Raw genomic sequence first — 21,175 nt, 5'->3', positions numbered from 1 at the left:
TAATATGTTAAGTACCCATTCTTCAGTGAAAGAAAAATTGTATATTAATTGCATTGTATGTACTATATTGGATATATCTTGATAGGTAACAGCAGCTTTTAACACACAACCTTTGGGTGTTATTTTACAAAGCCTCTGTGTGCTTTCAAAACGTTCATCTATAGATGGCATGAACTGCTTGTCCAATCAGTAATCCCCTTGACTGCCAAGTGTGTGGTTTTGTCTTGGAGGTCAGGACTGGTGTCAAAGGTTGGCATGGTCAGGCATCTACTAAGGGCCCACAGCCTAGCAGGTGGCCCACTGTCAAGAGCTCCCTGGATCTCCTTCTCTTCACTATTGCTGTCTGCTTGTCTGGCCTCAGACAATAGTGGTGGTGAGTAGGAGGAGCAGTAGATGCTACTGCCTGCTTGCTTATAGGCTCACTGCCTGGCAAGCATGCATTTGCCAGCAATGCTGAGGAAGAGAAGCAGCAGTAGCTGGTGATGAGACAGCGGACTCTCTTGAGTGAGAAGGTCCAGGGATGGTCTACAAACCTGGAACCAGAAGAATTGGAGGAGTTTCTTAGTGGCTGGTCCTGTCTGTAGCCTGCTGTATCCTAGTATTTAATGTGAAAACAATGGACAGGGCTATCTAGATAAGTGGGTACAGCCCACATTCTCATAAAATGGTTTCATCTAGTGCAGGAAAAGCCAATGTGGTGCCCTCCAGGTGTTGTGGACTATAACTCCCATCAGCGCCAGCCAGTGAGGCCAAATGGTCATGGATGATGGGAGTTGTAGTCCACAACACTTGGAGAGCACAGCATTGCCTATCCCAATCCAGTGAATGGTCCATAGGCCATGTGATTTCGGTACTGTTGAAGAGTTGTATGTGTTTGTCTTTCATGCAAGGCTTCATTTACTTTTCATTTTATTTATTTGTAAGATATTTCCTGAAGACAAGAATAAGTTCTGATGTGAAATTTTGTGTGTACATCAAAAAACGGAGGCAGGAGGTTTACATGAGTAAATGACAAAGTAGACAACTTGTACTTTAACAGAAAACAGAGACAGGATATTTACTAGCCATAGTGGCCTAGTGCAGATGTAGCAGTACTAACCTTTTAACAACAGTTAAGAGATTTCAGTGTGAACTTATGGACTCTACCCCATCTTCCTGTTCGTCTCTCTTCAGTGCAAATTCTTTCTCCCTTTCTTTCTACCCTTAGCTATGAACTAGTATTGCATCTGTACCAGCATTAACAGGGTTTGGAGAGGATTTTCTGGAGAAAACTGATTATGTTCACCCATTGTTTATCGCTGCAGGCATTGTGCATTGCTGCAGGCACAATATTAAACTATTAAACTATAAGTAACACTGAGAAATTCACCAGACGGAAGAGGAGGAAAAGGGGAAGAGGAGGAGCTTTCATTGTCATACCAAAGCTCTTAAGAGGCTGGCATCATTCTATGTGAACCAGGCTCAAGTGTGTTTTGAATATTTTGAAAGCTAGATAGGATGTATTTGAGAGAGTAGTTGTAGTCAGCTTTGACTGAAATCTTTCTGTAAAGCCAGTACTCCTAGTGTGCCTTGTGCTTAAAATGAACCCTGATATATTTCATTGCATGTCTTAAAAGTATTAAACATCTGGCTGCTCATCATTTTCAGGTCACTGGTTGACATGCGAAGCTTTTTTTTTTTTTAGTGTTGTACAAAGTCTTTTGAAATTAGCTTTTCCATATCACTTTATTTGCGTCTTGAACTGGAACAGATTATTACTGTTGTCTCTGGTGAGCCCTTAAAAGAAATTGATTTTTTTAAGCTATGAAGTAGTTTGCAGAAACTGCCAATTTGTTTATCTGAACTAATATATTATGTCCCCTCATGACCCCTTTAGTCTCTGCTTATCTTCTCTTCACAAAATTTATAGCTTCTTGGCATCTGCTACTATTGGTGCAAGCCAACATACACTCGGTATGAATTCGGCCCTACTGAATTCAGTGAAACTTACTTCTGAGTAAATTTTCATGAGCTTGGCTAGGCTTTCTGGAGTATGGGGCTGTATGGGCATAGTTATTTTATTTTTTGTTTTGTTTTATGTATGGCTGTTATAAGTTGCTTGCAGACCTTGGGATAGCAAGCGACTAATAAATCAAATTCATCATCATCCCAGTGCCATACATGGGACCGAGCTGCACAAAAGCTAATGCACAGTCTTGCTGTACTGATTCCTGTAGCCTTTTCTCAAACTGTGGTGTTAGATCATTTATTAAACTATTTACAGTGTCTTGCAAAAGTAATCAGACCCCTGACTGATGCTCTCATATTACCGAATTACAAATGGTGCATTGTAATTTCGTTCTGTATGATATTTTGTTTTGAGACACTGAAGCTTAAAATCAATTGTTGTAAGGTGACATTGGTTTTATGTTGGAAAACCTTTGTAAGAAACATAAAAAACTGAAATGTGTTGCTTGCATAAGTATTCAACTCCGTGCTGTGGAAGCTCCCAGTTTACACAGATGAAAGAAATTGCCCTGTCGAGGACACAATTACCTTACCATTGGCCTCCACCTGTAAACCATGAAAGTTGCTGTCACATTGTCAGGATAAAACCCCCCACTGTTGAAGGATCATTGGTCAGGCTGCGGGTCTGAAGGAAAATGAAGACCAAAGAGCATTCTACAGAAGTGAGAGATAATGTAATACAAAAGCATAGATTAGGGAAAGGATACAAACTAATATCCTAGTGTTTGGATACCCCAGTGAGCACAGTTGGATCAATAATCAGGAAGTGGAAGCTGCATCACACGACCCAGGCACTGCCAAGAAGAGGCCATCCTTCAAAACTCAGTGCTCGAACAAGGAGACTTGTGAGAGAATCCACAGAGAGGCCAACAATCACTTTGAAGGGAGCTACAGAGTTCAGTGGTTGGGAATGGAGTAATCGTGCACCAGTCAACCATATCAAGAGCTCTGCATAACATTGGCCTGTATGGGAGGGTGGCAAGAAAGAAGCTGTTACTCAAAAAGTACCATCTGAAAGCACATCTGGAGTTTGCCAGAAAGCATGAGAGTGCCCCAGTTGCGATGTGGGAAAAGGTTTTGTGGTCAGATGAGATCAAGATAGAGCTTTTTGGCCAAAACTCAAAGCACTATGTGTAGCGCAAAGCTAACACTGCCCATGCCTCAAGACACACCATCTCTACAGTGAAGTATGGTGGTGGCAGCATCATGCTGTGGGGATACTTCTCATCAGCAGGGACTGGGCATCTTGTTAAAATGGAAGGAAGAATGGATGGAGTAAAATACAGGGAAATACTGCAAGAGAACCTGTCTCAGTCCACTAAAAAACTGAAGCTTGGGAGCAAATTCACTTTTCAGCAGGACAATGATCCTAAGCACAAGACCAAAGCAACATAGGAGTGTCTCCAGAACAAAAAGGTTGCCTACAGTGGCCCAGTCCAAGTCCTGATCTCAGTCCCACTGAGAATCTGTGGCCCTCTTTGAAAATTGTGGTCCACCCAACCTGAATGACCTCAAGCGAATCTGCCAAGAAGAATGGGCCAAAATTCCTCCAACACTGTGTGCAAAGCTGGTATATACCTACCTCAAAAGACTTAAAGCTGTTATTGCAGTGAAAGGTGGTTCTACCAAATATTAATATGGGCGTTTTTTGAATACTTACGCAAGCAACATGTTTCATAATTTATGTTTCTTACAAAGATTTCCCAACATAAAACCAATGCCACCTTACAATAATTGATTTTGAGTTTCAGTGTTTCAAAATAAAATATCATACAGAATGAAATTGCAATCTACCATTCCTAATTCAGTAATATGAGAGCATTGGTCAGGGGTCTGATTACTTTTGCAAGGCACTGTATACCTTTCCAAACAGCAGTAATCTGCCTTCCCATTAACCTTAGAACTAAGAGTACTTACTTCACAGTTTATACTAAAACTTTAGTGTGGCTGAACTATTCCTGTTTTGGTTTTCTTGGCAATTTTGCTTAAATAAACATCAAAGTAAAATGTTTGTCTGAGTTTAGATCAGCGAGACCCATAAAGCTAATTAGGGCTTATACCTGTGATAAGTAAATCTATTTTAAGACCATTTTTTGTTTGCTCAGGCTGGATGTGGTAAACAACTGGTAAAAGCACGGGCTCTTTCTTTCTGTGTGTGTATGAAGTGGCTTCATACAAAAGCTGCTCAAGAGAATCTTCTGTTGTGGTATTTGAAGAGCAAGCTGGTTAACTGTAGAGTTGTCAATGAAAAGTGATTGACTACTTGTGCAAGGTCCTAATTGCCTCCCAGCAAGAATACATCTCAAAAGTTGCATATATTTTCAACAGGGATCCTGAAATTAAATGTGGGTAGATGAAGGTCTGGACATATTGTTATCCCATCTTGAACATTAGATAACTACTTTAGTTTTCATATTGTGTCCTATTGCCATGTAATGCAATTAGCCACTGCATTCCTGAAATACATCCCACATGGTTCGGCTTTGAGACTGTTATGAAGTAGCATCCAATCGCTGCACTATCTAGGCCAGGTGGGGAACCAGGTGTTGTTGGACTTGAACTCTGATTATTCTTGACCCATGGACTATTTTGGCTGGGGCTGATGGCAGTTGAGAATCCCAACAACATCTGGAGAGCCATAGGTTCCCCATCCCTGATCTAGGCCAATACACATTGTTGCTTTATAAAATACTTGTCTTCCTTCAGCATGTTTTTGTTCTCTTTTAGGCTTTTGTCGAGGCACAAAATAAGATAACAGTGCCTTTTCTTGAGCAATGTGCTGTCCGAGGACTATTTAAAGAGCAAATGACCGAATTATACGACTATCCCAAATATAGTTGTCATTTCAGGAAAGGGAAAAGGTATGTAAAGGACTCTGTGTGTGTGTGTCTGTGTATATCACTAGATTATGGCAGGAAGTGATAGTATCATAGCCAGAAATTTTGTGGTAGAAGTGAGTATCGTAAATCACTTGTTGAGTGTTCACTTCAAGTGATTCTCAGCTCAGAAAAATTTCAAGCCATAAAAATCAACATCCAGCCTGCCAAGATAGGGTCTTAATTGCCTATGTGTACATTGGCTAAAATACTGGAAGTGGAAAGAGGTTTACTACTTTTTACTGAACAATTGGTTACTGCTTCTACATTTTCCTTAAATATAACAACCAGAAAGGGTTTTTTGTGTGTGTGTGTGTGTTTAATGAAAGATGAAAATTCAGGAAAAGGGCCTGAAACAGGGGTATCCATCATGATGCCTCCAGATGGTGGTGTAACAACTCACATCGTCCCTAACCAGCATGGCCAGTGGTTGGGGATGATGAGAGTTGTAGCCCATTATCATCTGAAGGGCATCTCATTGGCTGCTCCTGGCATTTATTTATTTATTAGATTTATATCCTGCCCTTCCTCCCAGTAGGAGCAGGCATATCCCTAGGAAGCGAGCCCCTTCCCTAAATCATCCTATAGCTATGGCTCTGGTGATAATGAAAGCCTGAAGCAGAAAAGTACAAACGCATTATTTTCTTAAATACTCGTTATGATGCAGTCCTGCTGTATGTGAAGCTCAGTTCTCTAGTCCTACAATCCTGATTACTTAGTTCTCTAGTCCTACCATCATGTCAAAGTGGAAAGGTCACTTTCTCCCCTTCAGTACACAAGGAAAAATAGCTGCGGAGGGGTTTTGGCAGTATGAAAGCCCATCTCCCAAAGGTGTCATGCTTCCTTCCCGGATGAACATGGACGTCTTGTGAATGGCTGCTTAAAAGCCACCTGTCAATCAGAGCCCAACTGGGCCAAGAACTCTTATAAACTGGATTGTTGTCAACTGTTCCTCATCCATTGTTGTCCTTCAACATTTGTGCCAAGATGTGTTGGGAGCAAGCCTAGGTTCAGACAGCACACTAAGCCAAACCATGGCTTCCCCCAGGTAGCATGGCAGCAGGAGGATTGTTGGAGGAGGCAGTGGTTGTGATCTCCTCTCTGGAAACCCACACATTTGCTCATTCATGATAAGCTATCATTTGGCTTATCCTTTTGTGTGAACCAGGTCAGCGGCACTGAAGAATATTTCATAAAGGAATAATTTGCAGGTTGTAGTTTGGATCCCTTTTTTCTTTTAAGAAGCAGAATAGTGACTTGACTGGCTGAATCATAAAATCCCTTTCATGTACGCTGGTGGGCAGTTGCCTGATCTGCATATGTTTTGGATTATTTTAACTAAGCTAGCAAAGCCTCTCCAAAAGACAGAGGTTTACTACAGGGATGGGGAACCTGTGACCCTCCATATGTCATTGGAGTACAGCTTCTATCATCTCTGGCCATGCTGGATGATGGGACGTAGTCCATGTGGTCCCCACCCCTAGTTTGCTGACATAATTAAAACTGATCTGCCACATTGGTGCTGTTTCATACAAGCAACTTCTGCAACAAGATTTGCATGTGGTTTGCCTTCTCTGTGGCAATCATGCCACTGATATTATGTGTGTCTTAGACTTTTTTCCTTAGGGTTTTTTTTTCTTATCAATATACTGATGACACTCAACTCTATCTCTCCCTGCCACCTGATTGCAGGGAGGGAGTGCTCATCCTAAGCCCGTGCCTGGAGGCTGTGAAGGGCTGGATGTGGGCTAACAAACTGAAACTTAATCTAGACAAGACAGAAGTGTTTCTGGTCAAGGGGAAAACTGCGCCAGGGATAGGGTTGCAACCTATTTTGGATGGGGTTGCACTCCCCTTGAAGGAGCAGGTCTGCAGTTTGGGAGTCCTCCTGGATCCTGCTGTGCTGCTTGAACATCAAGTGGCTGCAGTAGCCAGGAGTGCTACTGGTCTACCAGCTGCGCCCTTTTCTGGAAGCAGTAAATTTGGCCACAGTGACACATGCATTGGTTACATTGAGGCTTGATTACTGTAATGCACTATATGTGGGGCTGCCTTTGAAAATGGTTCAGAAATTACAGTTGGTTCAAAATGCAGCAGCCATAATGTTAACTGGAGCACTGCACAGGGAGCATATCACCCCTGTGCTTTATCGACTCCACTGGCTCCCAATTTGTTTCTGGGCCCAATTCAAAGTGCTGGTTCTGACCTTTAAAGCCCTAAACAGCCTTAGGCCAATGTACCTGAGGGACTGCTTATGCCCATATGTACCTGCCCGGGATTTAAGATCATTTGCCTCTGGTCTCCTCTACGTGCCTGGAATGAAAGATGTTAGACTGACAGGCATGCAAGGAGAGAGCCTTTTCAGCTGTGGCCCCCAAGCTTTGGAAAACACCCTACCCCAAGACGTCTGCTCTGCTCCCTCCCTGATGGTTTTCCGGAGACTTCTGAAAACCATCTTGTTCCAGAGAGACTTTGGGAGGGACTGAAGGTAGAGCCTGAACTGATTTTAGCCTTCTATTTTAATTTTACCTCTGTAGTCCCTTCAGTACCACTCCCCTATATGTATGTGTATGTATTTTAATTGTATTTAATGTATTTTAATTGTATTTAATGTATTTTAATTGTATTTAATGTATTTTAATTTATTTTAATGTTTTTGTGATCTTTATTGTGTACAGTGTTATTGTGTATGTGTTCAAGTTTATTGTAAGCTGCCCTGAGTGCCCTATTATAGGGTAGAAGGGTGGGATAGAAATATTATAAACAACTAAATAAATATGCATGGAAATACCATATAAAAATCTGCAAACAGCTATGGTATAGCATTCAGATTAGGATAGGTTTTTCTTATATATTTTTTAGTAAGTACATGGCTGAGAAATCGTAATGATTTGCTTCATTATGTATTGCATTAATGTCAAAAGCTCTATGCATTATGGTAAACTGTTATAAGTAACTTGTGACTTGCTAATTTAACTGGATGTTAATGCAATCTGATTGGTGGAATTGTATGCTAAATTATTGAAAGGAGGTTTTTGCATTTTTCCATTTGGAAAACATTGGGCCCCTTTCATGTTTTATAAATCTGCCACTCCACTTGAGATTTTGTCTGCATAATTATGTATTCAGATATGCTGTGCTTGAAAATAAAAACCATTTTATTATTTCTCACATGTGTGTTCTAGGTATTTTCACTTTTATAACTCTGGACTTCAGAACCAACGGGTATTATATGTACAAGATTCCTTGGATGCTGATGCTAAAGTATTCCTTGACCCAAATAAACTTTCTGATGATGGCACTGTGGCTTTGAGAGGTCAGTGTAGCAGATTATCCAAAATGAATAATTTTGGAAGCCAATGTAAAGTTTGTCTGTTTTTAGCTATACGTATCTATATGTGAAAAGTTTACATTTTGGAAGAGATATACCTGTTACGTTTTCATCTGCTGCCTATATGTTGAAAGAAAATGTTAGAAGGGCGTGCACAGCATAATCTATAAAAGAGAACTTTGTTAACAAAACAACAAATATTAAGTATGTTTTTAATTGTCAGGTTATGCATTCAGTGAAGATGGTGAATATTTTGCATACGGCTTGAGTTCCAGTGGGTCAGACTGGGTGACAATTAAATTTATGAAGGTAGATGGTGCTGAAGAACTGCTAGACACACTGGAAATGGTAAAATTCAGTTGTATGGCTTGGACCCATGATGGCAAGGGCATGTTCTACAACTGCTACCCAAAGCAAGATGGAAAAAGTGATGGTGAGTGGCCTATAATAATGGTTCAAGAACTAACCTGTCTTGCCCTCAAGCCTTCATCCCCTTTATTTTACTTCTCCCTTTAGACACCTTTGTCTCCTTGCTAGCTCTGCTTCCTACTTTGCCCGGTGCCATAGATTCTCTGGCTGCTGGGACTTCTCATTCTGCCTGTCCCCCTTGCCATCATAGCTGCTTCTCTTGTAAAAACACTGCCTAGCTTCAAGCCAAACTGTTGCTGAAAGTTAAGTATGAAATTTACATAGACCAAAAATAAGAAAGTAACATAATAAAAATGACAGTATCTAATAATGTGAAGAACTTAGGCCTGGAATTATAGGGGGGAAATGCTTAAAAGGTAAAATGCTGATTCTTGTAGATATTATCCAGCTTATTCACGATAAGAATGAGTATTTCCAGAGAACTGATGAGTTATGAACTGTATTCCTATTTACCTTGCTACATAAGAACCTTCTTATTCATGGAGGTGTGAAACTTGCAAATTATCAGAATTAACAAGTCATTTTGAAGTACAATTTACGTGGAGGTATTTAAGTATTTTGATTGTTCCAGGTACTGAGACATCAACTAACTTGCACCAGAAGCTGTACTATCATGTCCTGGGAGCTGACCAGTCGCAGGATGTTTTATGTGCTGAATTTCCTCAGGAGCCAAAATGGATGGGTGGAGCAGAGGTATGATGCACCTCACCTTGTTTGAAGGCATAATTGTGGGTTTGAGGTTCAATAGATGATGACGGTGAAAATGTGTTTCTAAGACCAACTGTTCCTTGTACAATGAGATTTCTCTCTGCGTTCCTGGACATTTCTTCTTTAACAGAAACTTTGGTTCCAGAGATAGGAATAACATGGAAAGAATAGGGATAGGTTCCTACACCCACTCATAGATGGTGGGGGAGCTTCAACAGGGGCTTGAAAGGGTGCCTATCTCCCCTTACCCCTCTGAATTGTATTGGATCCTTCCCTTCCCAGCCCTGGGCGAAAGCAATAGATCTCTTTAATGCAAATCAAACACACAGGCTTGTTAGTTTTACCCTAGCAAAGCAAAGGCACAGGCTTAAAAGTTTATGCACAGCAAAGCAATGACACAGGCTGATCAGTTTCACCTTGAAGCAAAGGCACAGGCTTGAATGTTTATGGACAGCAAAGCAAAGCTTGTCAGTTCACCTTAAAAAAAAAAGGTTTTCATTAAAAGGAGCTTCATTCCTGGAGGATTCCTTAACTGAGGTATTACTGTATGTGAAAACAGTGATGTAGTATACTGGTGTGAACTCATTTTGGCTATAAATTCTCAATAAATTTTCAACTAAGTTTGCTGTGCACTGAAATGCACAAATTCTCAGATTTTAAAACTTTGTGGAATTTACCATTTTCTAAATGTGTTAAACAAATTAATTTCACTGTTGTCAGCTATGTGCGTAAACATATCATTTCATTATGGATGGAAATCTCCCTGTGATTATGATTGCACTTTTTGAGCGTCCTTTCCATATTGCCATAATGTGAGACACTTTTCGCATGGTGTGAAAAATGTTAGCAGAACTCCCCTCAGTTTGGCTCAATGCTAATTTTGACAACTGTAAATGCTACCCTTGGCATCCTGCCTCCAGATGATACATATGAGGCTTTCCTCACTTGATCCTCCCAACAGCATTGTGAGACAGGTTTGGCTGTGAAATAATGCTCAGCTGAAGTTTTTGAAACAGCTGTGCAAGGACAGTAAGCATCAGAAAACCTATCAGGAACAGTGTTAAACTGCAAATAGTGATAGAGCAAAGGAAGAGGGAGCAGAACTGAACCAGGTGAGTGGGTCTTGGTAGGAGAGATCCTGTGAATCAAATGGAAATGCTCTGCAGGCCAGCAGTTCCCCACTCCTACCCTACAGTCATTTGGCATGGAAGGGACTGAATCCAGGGGCAGCTCCACATCTTTGCCGTGTTTAACCAGTGTTTCCTGGAGCAAACAAGGTGTGGATAACATTGATACATATGTGACATCTGGGAAAACCTGACTCAGCCAGGGTCCTCAGACACTTGTACACGAATGTAAGTTATATGCAATTTATATATTTGTTGTGGGAAGCATAGTGGTAACCTTGGTGTACACAGAGCAGACACATGTGCCACATTCAGATCTCCTTGATCCAAGTCTGTCCTGAGTTCATTACACCATACAGGCACTCTGGCAGGGATGGGCAATCTGACACTCCGAATGTCCTTGGACTTTCCTTGTGAATCCAAGGAACTGTGCTTCATATCCTGATGATACAATCCTGCGTATGTTTACTCATAAGCATGACTCATTGAATTCAGTGGATTGAAGTGCTAGTTTAGTATGGGTGTGTCCTTGCATACAAAAATGCTCAGTGATAAAATGAGTGGTGCCTTATTTTCCCTATGAGTCCGGCCATCACAACGGGTTTTAGCTCCACCTATCGTGCGAAGGCAAGAATGTCTTTGAAGTCAAGACTAGGGGCGTCAGGCCCCTCCCACTCTCCAGTTCATTCTTGCCTTCGTACGAACAAGATTGGAATTATAGCATAGATTGAGCTAAATCTCTCGTATTTGTCTTCAAATCCTTACTTTTTCTGTTTTGTGTGTAGCTCACTTAGGGTTCCCTCAGAGACCGCGGCTGCGGCTCTCTTCGATCTTTCCCCAACCCTGAGCTATTCATTTCAATTTTCTTTCCTTCCTTGACTGGGGGCTCCCTCTGAGACCGCGGCTGCGGCTCTCTTGGTTTTTGGCCGTTTTTGAGATCCCCCCCCCCGGCTCTGTTGCATCCATTGTCTGGGGGCTTCGTCAGAGACCGCGGCTGCAGTTCTCTTTCTTTTTGACCGTTTTTTGAGCTTCCCCCCCCCCGGCTCTGTTGCCGCGGCTGCGGCTCTTCCGATCTCAGCGGGAGCTTGCGGATGCAGCTCCCGCCGTTACCCCGTCACTCAATTTAGCCTGCCCGGGTCCGTTCTGCCTGTGGCTGCGGCTACTCCATTGGTTCCTTTACCTGAATTTTACCCTTTACCTCAGATCACCCTCGCTACGTGGCTTTAATTTCCCACTGCGAAGGGCTTTGCAGACGGCGGCAGCGGCTCTCTCTGTGGCAGCTGCCGTTTTTCCCTCACTGCACTGTTCCCTCCTGGGGGTTTTTTAGAACCGCCAGTGCGGTTTTCGGCCCCGCGGTTTCTCCTGCGAGACCACGCTGGGCAGCCCTTCCCCCAGTTCGCTTCCAGACGGCCGCCATTACTTCTTCTCTCTCCGCCATTTTTTCCCGCTCTTTTTTTCCGGGCGCCATTTTTTGAATTCAAATTTCCCGCCTTTTTTGTTACCCTTATTATCCATTGGATACCTCTCTTGCAGGCTATCTATCCGTAGGTGTGTTGTATACGTGCTGCAGACAGGCTCACACAGGGCTGATTTACACACAATTTTACTGTGGCTGTAATCCTAGTGGCTGGATTATATTATCAAGGCTGGAGCTTTAATCCTAGTGGCTGGATTGTATTCTCAAGGCTGGAGCTTTAATCCTAGTGGCTGGATTGTATTATCAAGGCTGGAGCTTTACAATAGTGGCTGATTTGTACTAAATCTGATTTATATTGGTCCTGCCCCCTCTGAGGTCGTGAACCAAACCTGAAACCCAGCCTCCAGCACTAATCTGAGTGTACCAACTCTAAAACAGCCTATATTACATTAACGCTGATACCTCAGTGCATTCTGCCCCCTCTGTGGCAGTGCACTTCGCCATCTGCCAGTGTATTCTACCCCCTCCGTGGTAGTACGCTGTGCCAGTTCGGGTCTTTACATTCTGCCCCCTCCGTGGCAGTGTACTGCACCCAAGTTAATATAAGATGGCAGAACAACCAGGCATGCCGCCATCAACCCATATGGTGCCAGATCAGCCAGGCATGCCACAATCAGCCAGGCATGCCACAATCAGCCAAGCCACAACATCCTAACACGACTAAGACCAGACATACCAAAGCACTGGCTAAGACAAAACATCTTTCCAGCCATAGTAAACCAAAGCGCCCACGCTTTGTCTCTGTGCCAACCACCACCACAGCACAGGCACACATAAGCGATATTCTACATTCCCCTGCTGCTGCCTCTGACGAGGAAGAGTTTGTTGGCTTTCCCCCGTGTTCGCCTAATGAACCGCCCTCCGTTTTACCGCCCCAAACATCTGTTCCAATAGTTCCTCAGGCACATACATCTGCCACATCCGGTCTGCAGCTGTCTCCTGATTTCCTCTCCCAACTTCAAGCCATGCTGGCATGTTTCACCCAAATGCAGTCACTACCACAAGTTCCGGCCATACCTCCACTTAACATGGTCCAACGTGCGTGCCATGAAGCTCATTCTTCCGGATCACCAGATCCCTTTGATGTAGCCAGAGGCAGATGTACGGACGAAACCTTGTATGCGGAGGAGTCAGCTTTCACTGACCATGTTGAAGGAGACGACTGGAGCGACTATTCAGATCATGAGGAGGATACATCGTATCGCTTGTTTAATACCTCAGATTATCAGCCGCTAGCACGCAGGGTAGTCAATACCCTTGGTCTCCAGACTGCGCCTTCAACTTCGCCTGCCCCAGCTATCAAAGGGGCCAGGGTCCTCAAATCCCCTGCACCGACTGAGCACTACATCCCGGTGCCGGACCTAATTACCAAATTAGCCTCTGAAGAATGGGCCCATCCACTCAAAGCTCAACGCTTCAAGAACCTGGCTGACAGACTTTACGCCCTAGCCCCGGACTTTGCCACCAAGTTAGATGTCCCTGGCATAGATGAACCAATCGCTCGCCTCGTTTCACGATCGCTTTTGCCCAGGGAAGGGGAATCCCACCTAAAAGACACTACTGAGCGACAAATAGACTTTGCCCTCCGCAAGAATCACGAGGCCACTACCCTGGCCATGCGTGCCTCCGCTTCAGCCTCCATCTTCTCCAGAGCATCTATGATGTGGCTGGATGACCTTCTAGAGGATTCTAACCCTGATCCTGTCACCCTCAGAAGAGCACTATTGAAATTGCGGAAGACAGCTGCCTTTGTGGCCGATGCCACTTTGGATGCCACTCAATTAGGGGCATGAGCCATGACGGCTCAAATAGTCGCTCGTCGCACCCTCTGGCTTCGCCACTGGCAAGCTGATTCAGCGGCCAGATTGAATCTGTCCAGGGCTCCTTACTCCGGATCTCTACTCTTCGGCGAGGAAGCTCTAAAGGCAGTGCTGGTTGATCCAAAAGACGCCCACAAACCGGTTCTGGCCACAGTCAAGAACAGCGACCACAGGCCTTTCAGGCGATTTCCTTCATTCCGTTCTAACCAGCCCTTTCGAGGAATGCGGCCAGGAGGACGAGGCCGCGACTTCAGATCCTATGACCCCAACGCATTCAGGGGCTCCTGGAACCGACGCTTCCAGGGCAGAGGTCAGTACCAAGGGCGCAGGGGCAACTCATCGTCCTCATTTAAGGGAGGCCCTCGCCTACGCAAGTAGTCTTAACGCCCTCCCCATAGGTGGCAGATTACTTAATTTTGGAGGTCGATGGCTGCGCCTTACTAAGGTCTCCTGGATCAGGGACCTTTTCAGTTATGGTTATACCATAGAGTTCTGGACAACCCCACCAGACAGATTCCACCCGTCTCCTTGCCCAAGGGCACCAGCCAGGCACAACATTATGCAGACAGCTATACACCACCTCTTGGACATAGCGGCGATAGAGCCAGTTCCCACAACTGAGAGGTCAGAAGGGGTGTACTCCCTCTTATTTGCTGTCCCAAAACGAGATTTATCATGGAGGGCGGTATTGGACCTCAAGTTTGTCAACCGTTTGGTAACATATTGCAGGTTCAAAATGGAATCACTCCACTCCATTACGGAGAGTCTGCATGAAGGAGACTTCCTGGCTTCTATCGACCTTAAGGAAGCGTATCTCCATGTGCCCGTTTGCATAGCCCACAAAAAGTTTCTTCGTTTTGCTTTTGGCCACCAGCATTTTCAATATAGAGCGATGCCATTCGGCCTCTCCTCTGCTCCAAGAGTGTTTACCAAGGTGCTACTCATCCTAGTGGCTTACCTCCGGACCCAAGGGGTTCATATCTACCCATATTTGGATGATTTACTAATACGGGCCAAGTCGGAGGAACTGGCTCATCATCATTTACTGATCACCCTCAATGTTTTGCAGGCCTACGGCTGGCTTGTCAACTTCGACAAAAGCCATCTCCAACCAACCCAACGCCTACTACATCTAGGGGCAATGTTGGACACCCTGCAGGCAATGGTCTTCTTGGCTCCAGATCGCATCACTTCCATCACAAGCATCGCAAGGTCCCTGATGCAACAAACATCCGCAGACGTCATGCTTCTCGCCAGAGTGCTCGGGATGTTCATATCTACAATCCACATTGTGCCATGGGCTCGAGCCCACACTCGGCCCCTTCAATGGATTCTGTTGCCTTTTCAAAAAGACATTGCCAGCTCCAACCATCGCAATGTTCGCTTGAGCCCCGCACTGCGCCTCTCCTTCTGCTAGTGGACCAAGGTTCAACACCTCTCCAAGGGCACGCCGTTCAGAGAACCCCGTTCAGAGAACCCCGCAGAACCGTTGTAACCACAGATGCCAGCCTCATAGGTTGGGGAGCCCACTGCAACTCCCAGTACGTTCAGGGGGTTTGGTTCAACACAGAGCAATCCCAAAGCATCAACTGGCTGGAACTAAAGGCTGTCCACTTAGCCCTATGTCATTTTCAGTCTCTGTTCCCTTTGCATCATGTGCTCATTCGAACAGACAACACGTGTGTAAAATCACATTTGAACAGACAGGGGGGCACCAGGTCTCGTCCTCTGCAGGACTTAGCCTCCCTCATCTTTGTCTGGGCAGAACAACATCTACAATCCCTGAAAGCAGAGCACCTCAGAGGGATTTGGAATGTGACAGCAGACTGGCTCAGCAGACAACAGGTCTTTCCGGGAGAATGGAAACTTCATCCAGCCATTTTCCATCGTCTCCAGTGTCGGTTCGGCGCCCTCTCAGTCGATCTGTTTGCCTCCAGTCGCAATTGCCAGCTTCCCAGGTATTTTGCCTGATACCTGGACTCAACAGCAGAAGCAGTGGATGCTCTGACAACACCGTGGCCAGACGGTCTATTGTACGCCTTTCCTCCCATACCATTGTTAGCCAAAACCTTGAGGAAGGCGCGAACCGAAAGGGCACAGCTGGTTCTGATAGCACCATTTTGGCCACACCGACCGTGGTTTTCAGATCTTCTGGCAATGTCAATGATGGATCCTTGGACACTTCCAGTAAGGCCAGACCTTCTATCCCAGGGTCCAGTACTACACCAGGACCCTACTTGGTTCAATCTAACAGCGTGGCGTTTGAACGGGGACATTTGAGGTCAGCTGGACTGTCTGACGCTGTGATTGATATTATTTTGGCCTCGAGAAGACCATCTACCACCCGTATTTATCAACATACCTGGGTGGCTTTCTCCAAGTGGTATCAATCCCACCACCATGATCCATCCCAGGCCACTGTGCATCAGGTGCTCCAATTTCTCCATAGCGGCTTTATGATGGGACTTCGACCCAACACCCTACGTCGACATGCGTCCACTCTGTCGTCCATTCTCTCAGTGTACTCTCCTGGAGATCATATTTCCTCACATCCGTTCTACGCTCTCCGGCTGTTGTCCATCGGTTTCCCTCATGGAGTTTGCCGAAGGTTCTGCAGGCTTTGCAACGTCCTCCGTTTGAACCCATCAGGACTGTGCCTCTTCGTATACCGTCCTTCAAGGTCTTGTTCCTGATCGCAATCACATCTGCTAGATGAGTTTCGGAGTTGGGCGCATTGTCTTCCGCTCGCCATCTCTGCGTCTTCCATAAGGACTCTGTTGTTCTGAAAACTGATCCTTCCTTCCGTCCCAAGGTTGATTCAGTGTTCCATTGCAACCAGGACATTGTTTTGCCTTCCTTTTGCCCGAATCCTACCCATCCTCTCGAGAAGGCTTGGCATTCGTTGGATGTCCGGAGGGCTCTCAAGACCTACCTGTCTAGGACCCAGGATATACGGCGAACTGAGTCTCTGTTTGTATCCTTTCATCCAAGGTCTATGGGGCATAAGGTTTCCAATCCTACCTTATCCCGTTGGTTAAGGGCATGTATTACTTTAGCATATGAGTCTCTGAAGCTGTCAGTTCCAGCTAGTATAACGGCTCATTCTACCAGGTCAGCTGCCACTTCGGCTGCTTTTGCCACTAATGGTCCTGTTGCCGATATTTGTAGGGCTGCAGTCTGGTCTACCCCACACTCGTTTATAAGGCATTATAAAATTGATCGCTATGCCTCTGCTGACACTTCTTTTGGCGGACGAGTGTTGCAACAGGTTCTTAATGATGATTAACACGTGGGTGGTCCCTCCCTGTTTGGGCTGCTGGGGTACATCCCGTTGTGATGGCCGGACTCATAGGGAAAATGGACCATTGGTCTCACCTGAAGGGTGATTTTCCTATGAGGACGGACATCACGACCCTCCCAGTTGGAGGATGACTATATATTTTCTAATGTGTTCTATATTACTGTTACGCTATTATATTTAAATTTAAAAGTGAAGTCAAGACTTCTAGTTCTGTTATACCGCTATGTTGGAGTCATGTTACTATGCATGGTACTATTGTGTTATTTTCCTGCTGCCAGGCCTGTTGGCCTTGTTCTTGTATTTTTAGATATCTCTCCTTAGACTCGCTGCGAATGAACTGGAGAGTGGGAGGGGCCTGACGCCCCTAGTCTTGACTTCAAAGACATTCTTGCCTTCGCACGATAGGTGGAGCTAAAACCCGTTGTGATGTCCGTCCTCATAGGAAAATCACCCTTCAGGTGAGACCAATGGTCCATTTTGCTATGTACAACTAGTTATTAAATCTTTTGTGACAGAAGCTTGCAAATTTCTCAAGGCGCATGTTTGTGTGAAGGAATTAATAACTTTTGATTACATATCTGCAGGAGGCTTCCTACACCCACAACACCTGTTCTTAATTAAGAGCATTTACTAGCTTTACCGTTCTGTTTGCAATATTTTATTACATGGTGTTTTTCTTACTGCCAGAGCTTGGAAAAGTTACCTTTTTTTGAACTACAACTCCCATCGGCCCCAACCAGCATGGCCACTGGATTGGGCTGATGGGAGCTGTAGTTCAAAAAAGTAACTTTTCCAAGCTCTGCTTACTGCTGTCATTTTTTGACAAATAACCTTGTGAAAATAGTTCTTAAATGCACACAGGGCACATGGGATACATTTTTAATATATGATATGATTTTGCTATTTTTAAATATCTTAAGATTCCTTGTGTTGTGGTAGAGCCACCAACAGAGAGAGACAAAGAGATCTAATCTTTTGTGATTTGTACAGTTTTAAAAGTTTTTAATATGATAAGCTTGCATGAATGTCGGTAAAAGTTGTTCCATATTCTCTTGTAGTTTTTAGAAAATTTGCAAGCTGAGTAAAACAGTGTTAAGCAAACGTGAAGAGACAATTCTATGTTCCAAAGGCTTAGAAATTAGAGAGGGAGTTTAGGAAGGAGTTAATCAAAATCATGCCTTTGCTTCATGTTAAAACTAGGTCCCCCCTGCTTCCCATCCCAGTCCCCTTCCACAACCCCATCAAAGCTAGCATTTCTGTCCTTAAAGTGAAGAGGCAATATTCAATTAATTCATACTCAGAGCAGACCCACTGAAATCAAAGGAATGAAGTTACTCAAGTCCATAAAGTTCAGTGGGTCTACTGAGTATGACTAACATTGTTTAACAGACCCTGAATGATACCAAATGGGGCATAGTGGTTAGTCTGTCAGATTAGAGCTGGAAAACCCAGGCTGGCTTGGCTGTGCAGTTCACTAGGTGACCTTGGGCCAGTCACCCTCTCTTACCATAGCCTACCTCACAGAGTTGTTGTGAGGATAAAAGTAAAGGGGGAGAGAGGGATGAAAGCAGTGCACACTGCCTTTTGCTCCTGGGAGAGATGTTAAAGTGACAGTTAAAATAAATTAACCAAGCCTAACTCTTGTTTCCCTCTAACTCTTTTTTCCCTTAAATTTCTAAATTTGAGGGAGGGGGCTAAATTGTTGCATTGGCTGCTAACAAATGTGTTTTTCATCCCTTCTCCTCCCCTGTGCTAAAGTAAATGTTCCGTATATATATTTGTATCAATTCTAAGTAAAACCAGAAAGATTATAGCGCTGGTTTTCACTTGTATGGATTACCCAATATGGACAGAATTTAGGATGGAAGCTGACAGAATATGTTACAGGAAGTTCCCAGAAGAGGGCACTACAGAATGAGGATTTGAAGCTCTGTGCATGGCTTCTGAGTCAAGTGGGGGAAAGTGATTTTAAATGGACTTGTGCTACACACAGTGCTGTTTTTAATCCAGTTCACATGCTTGGGGAAATGTAAGAAATACCATCAAAAGTATCAAATGCTGATAAAAGAATTTTCCTTCCTCCTTCAAATAACACATGAACAGAAATATAGATAGCTTGCTTTGCTTCAGAAGTATTTTAAAGGTTTTTATTGCAAAACTGCTTTTACTTTCAGCTAGAGGCTGGACATAGCAGAGAACAGCCTTGATATGCTGACCCTGAAGGACCTTTGTGCTTTTGCTCAAAATAAAATAGCAGTGATTAAGAATTGGTGCAGTATCTATATTGTCATGTGCTAAGGGGTTTGTGGTGGTTGAAGTCTGGCACTAATTGCATGAGCTGCTATGATGTTTTAGAATCTTCATGAAGAAAGCCCTATGAGGAGAGACTGGAAGAACTGGGCATGTTTAGCCTTGAGAAGAGAAGACTGAGGGGAGATATGATAGCACTCTTCAAGTTCTTGAAAGGTTGTGACACAGGAGAGTCAGAATCTCTTCTTGATTGTCCCAGAGTGCAGGACATGGAATAATGGGCTCAAGTTGCAGGAGCCAGATTTTGGCTGAACATCAGGAAAAACTTCCTAACTGTTAGAGCGGTATGACAATGGAAGCAATTCCCTAGGGAGGTGGTGGGCTCTCCAACACTGGAGGCATTCAAGAGCCAGCTGGACAGCCACCTGTCGGGTATGCTTTAATTTGGATTCCTGCACTGAGCAGTGGGTTGGACTCGATGGCCTTATAGGCCCCTTCCAACTCTACAGTTCTGATTCTATAACATTCTGAGTTCTGGAGAATGAAAACAGGCAACACAGAATCTTAGCAGCAGTACTTTGGAGGACCCTGAGAAGAAAAAACAGGGTGAAGAAAACGAAGGACATTGGAGAAACCAGGTAACATGAGGAAAGCAGATTATGGTGAATGTATGAAAGAGAAAGATCACCTTGTTGGCCCAAGGTATAGTAGGGAAAAAGGAGAACTATAGTTAAAAGGACTGAATACTCAAGAAGATTTTGAACAACTGATTAGGCCTGAACGCCTAAAAATCAAAAGTGAGGATGCTTGCCGAATTTCTGCTGGAAGAGCATTCCACAGCATGGGACCGGAGAAAAGAAAATGTAACATTTGTGCCTTCCACAAAACATTTCCAAGCATAGGGGCCCTGCCATGCTGCAGGGCTGGGAACACAAGGAGCTGTGCGCTGTGGCTTTCCACTCCCCATTCCAGAGCCCAGTGCAAAGAAATTAAGTAACTGAATCTTTTTACTTCCTGGTAACAAAAGTAATGTGAGATAGGCTTTACTTGTGGTGTTCCTATAATTCTTGGGTGCCACCTGTAGGAACCATGGTGCTCTCAGGCATCCCCTTTGGCACACTACAAGTCTTCCTCCTCCTTATTTAAAATTAGTTTTTTGAAAGGGCCTTTTTGTCTGTCTTGTTTTTTGGGAGAGGGGATTTATTTATTTAATTTATTTATTTAATTTAATTTATATACCGCCCTAAGCCCGAAGGCTCTCTGGGTGGTGTACAAAAAGATAAAAACAAGCACAATATATAAATACAATAAATACAATAAATCAAGAAACAAAACAAACAAACAACAAAAGAACCAAACAACGTCCAAAATACAGAAATGTTGTTAAAATACACTTTAAAATGCCTGGGAGTATAAAAAGGTTTTCACCTGGCGCCAAAAAGATAGTAGCGTCGGCGCCAGGCGCACCTCATCGGACAGACTGTTCCACAGTTCGGGGGCCACCACTGAAAAGGCCCTAGCTCTAGTCACCACCCTCCGAGCTTCTCAATGGGATGGTACTCGGAGGAGGGCCTTAGATGTCGAGCGCAGTGTACGGGTAGGTTCATATTGGGAGAGGTGTTCCACCAGGTATTGCGGTCCCATGCCGTGTAAGGCTTTATAGGTCAAAACCAGCACTTTGAACCTAGCCCGGAAACAAATAGGAAGCCAGTGCAGACGGGCCAGAACAGGTGTTATATGAGCGGACCTTCTGGTCCGCGTCAACAATCTGGCCGCTGCATTCTGGACTAGTTGTAGTTTCCGAACAGTCTTCAAGGGCAGCCCAACGTAGAGTGCGTTGCAGTAGTCC

The 21,175-nt window shown here is 44.2% G+C and overlaps 1 protein-coding gene across 2 annotated transcripts in view; it reads left to right on the top strand.

Annotated features, from left to right (window-relative positions):
- PREP (prolyl endopeptidase) overlaps nucleotides 1-21,175 on the top strand; it is a 113,259-nt gene that overhangs the window by 9,154 nt on the left and 82,930 nt on the right. For both annotated transcript variants that reach the window (XM_061623471.1, XM_061623470.1), the window contains exons 3-6: nucleotides 4,735-4,868; nucleotides 8,069-8,199; nucleotides 8,438-8,647; nucleotides 9,215-9,336. In XM_061623471.1, coding sequence (XP_061479455.1) covers nucleotides 4,735-4,868; nucleotides 8,069-8,199; nucleotides 8,438-8,647; nucleotides 9,215-9,336 — 597 coding nt within the window. The remainder of the gene's footprint in view (nucleotides 1-4,734; nucleotides 4,869-8,068; nucleotides 8,200-8,437; nucleotides 8,648-9,214; nucleotides 9,337-21,175) is intronic.

This window comes from Rhineura floridana, chromosome 4 (genome assembly GCF_030035675.1).
Source record: "Rhineura floridana isolate rRhiFlo1 chromosome 4, rRhiFlo1.hap2, whole genome shotgun sequence".
NCBI lineage: Eukaryota > Metazoa > Chordata > Lepidosauria > Squamata > Rhineuridae > Rhineura > Rhineura floridana.
Note: the sequence above shows the minus strand (reverse complement) of the source record. Positions and strands in the feature narration are given on the sequence as shown.